This window comes from Chiroxiphia lanceolata, chromosome 4 (assembly GCF_009829145.1).
Source record: "Chiroxiphia lanceolata isolate bChiLan1 chromosome 4, bChiLan1.pri, whole genome shotgun sequence".
NCBI classification, from domain to species: Eukaryota; Metazoa; Chordata; class Aves; order Passeriformes; family Pipridae; genus Chiroxiphia; species Chiroxiphia lanceolata.
The window spans coordinates 70,790,537-70,791,551 of NC_045640.1; the positions used below are offsets into that span (position 1 = coordinate 70,790,537).

The 1,015-nt window shown below is 44.6% G+C and overlaps 1 protein-coding gene across 1 annotated transcript in view; it reads right to left on the reverse strand.

Annotated features, from left to right (window-relative positions):
• SPATA5 (spermatogenesis associated 5) overlaps positions 1-1,015 on the reverse strand; it is a 167,675-nt gene that overhangs the window by 166,153 nt on the left and 507 nt on the right. Inside the window, exons 2-3 of the mRNA XM_032685188.1 lie at positions 789-913; positions 233-390 (exon numbers count right to left, since the gene is read on the reverse strand). Coding sequence (XP_032541079.1) covers positions 233-390; positions 789-913 — 283 coding nt within the window. The remainder of the gene's footprint in view (positions 1-232; positions 391-788; positions 914-1,015) is intronic.

The following is a 1,015-nucleotide window of genomic DNA, read 5'->3' on the forward strand; positions in this document are numbered from 1 at the left end:
TTCATGATTTTAAGACAACTGTGATTTGTACCTTTCATTCCCTTTTTTGGGTCAATTTCAATTACAAACAAAAACACACCTCAGAGTTTCCAATCCTAAAAAAAAACCCAACCAGTAAATACAAGCAGAGCACAAAACCACCATATATAAAAGGTGAAGTTTTGAAGGGAAGTGGTTAAAAAAAAAAAAAAAAAAATCACTCTCTTCAACAAGGCTGTAACAAGTTCCATACCTCAACTTTACATCGACTTCCTCTGCCTGGATGACTGCACCAGTCACGGGCTGCACAGTGACACCATCACCTGGATTTACTTTCAGGTTCTTCTGTGTGGTTTCATTCAGCCCAATCTTCCCACCTGGAAAGCCTGCAGTGGGCCAAGCAGTACAGACCTAGGAAGAGTTTCCAAAACAAGTTAGTTGAGATTTCCCCCCCCACCCCCTACTTCCAGTTAAGCTAAGCAACACTTGAATATGAAAATATGGGCTGACGGGAAAAAGGATTAGGTTAAAACCTGGTGCCACAGAGCAAAATACAAGTAGCATTAAGCTCTTAAGACATGATTCAAGACACTCCAAGAAGGAAGGGGTTGTATTTTGAAAAAAAAAAACCAGCAGCATGGACTTTTCCCAGCGCTGAGAATGAAGATGTAAATATCGCACAGAAAACATGGAAGAGCATGTTCACCATCTTTCTCAATGCATGTATTCCGTGTTGGTCCCACTGAATACAACAGGAAAACGCTGAAAAGCACAGGAAAAGCCCTTATGGGGGCAAGAAATGGTCTCACCTCCTGTCGCCCATCAGCTGAGGTGAGCAGGGCCGGCCGCCCTACGCAGAGCTCCCCAGACTTCATGCTGCTCAGCGATAGCTGCGCCAGGGCTCTGCGCAGCATTTTCGGGACCTTGTCATCTCCTGATGTTTTTAGGGGAAAAAATAGTCGTTTTTTTCCCCGCTAAATCCAGCATTTCCCACCCTCTCCAACCAGTACAACAACAAACCCCTGCCCAGCCCTCA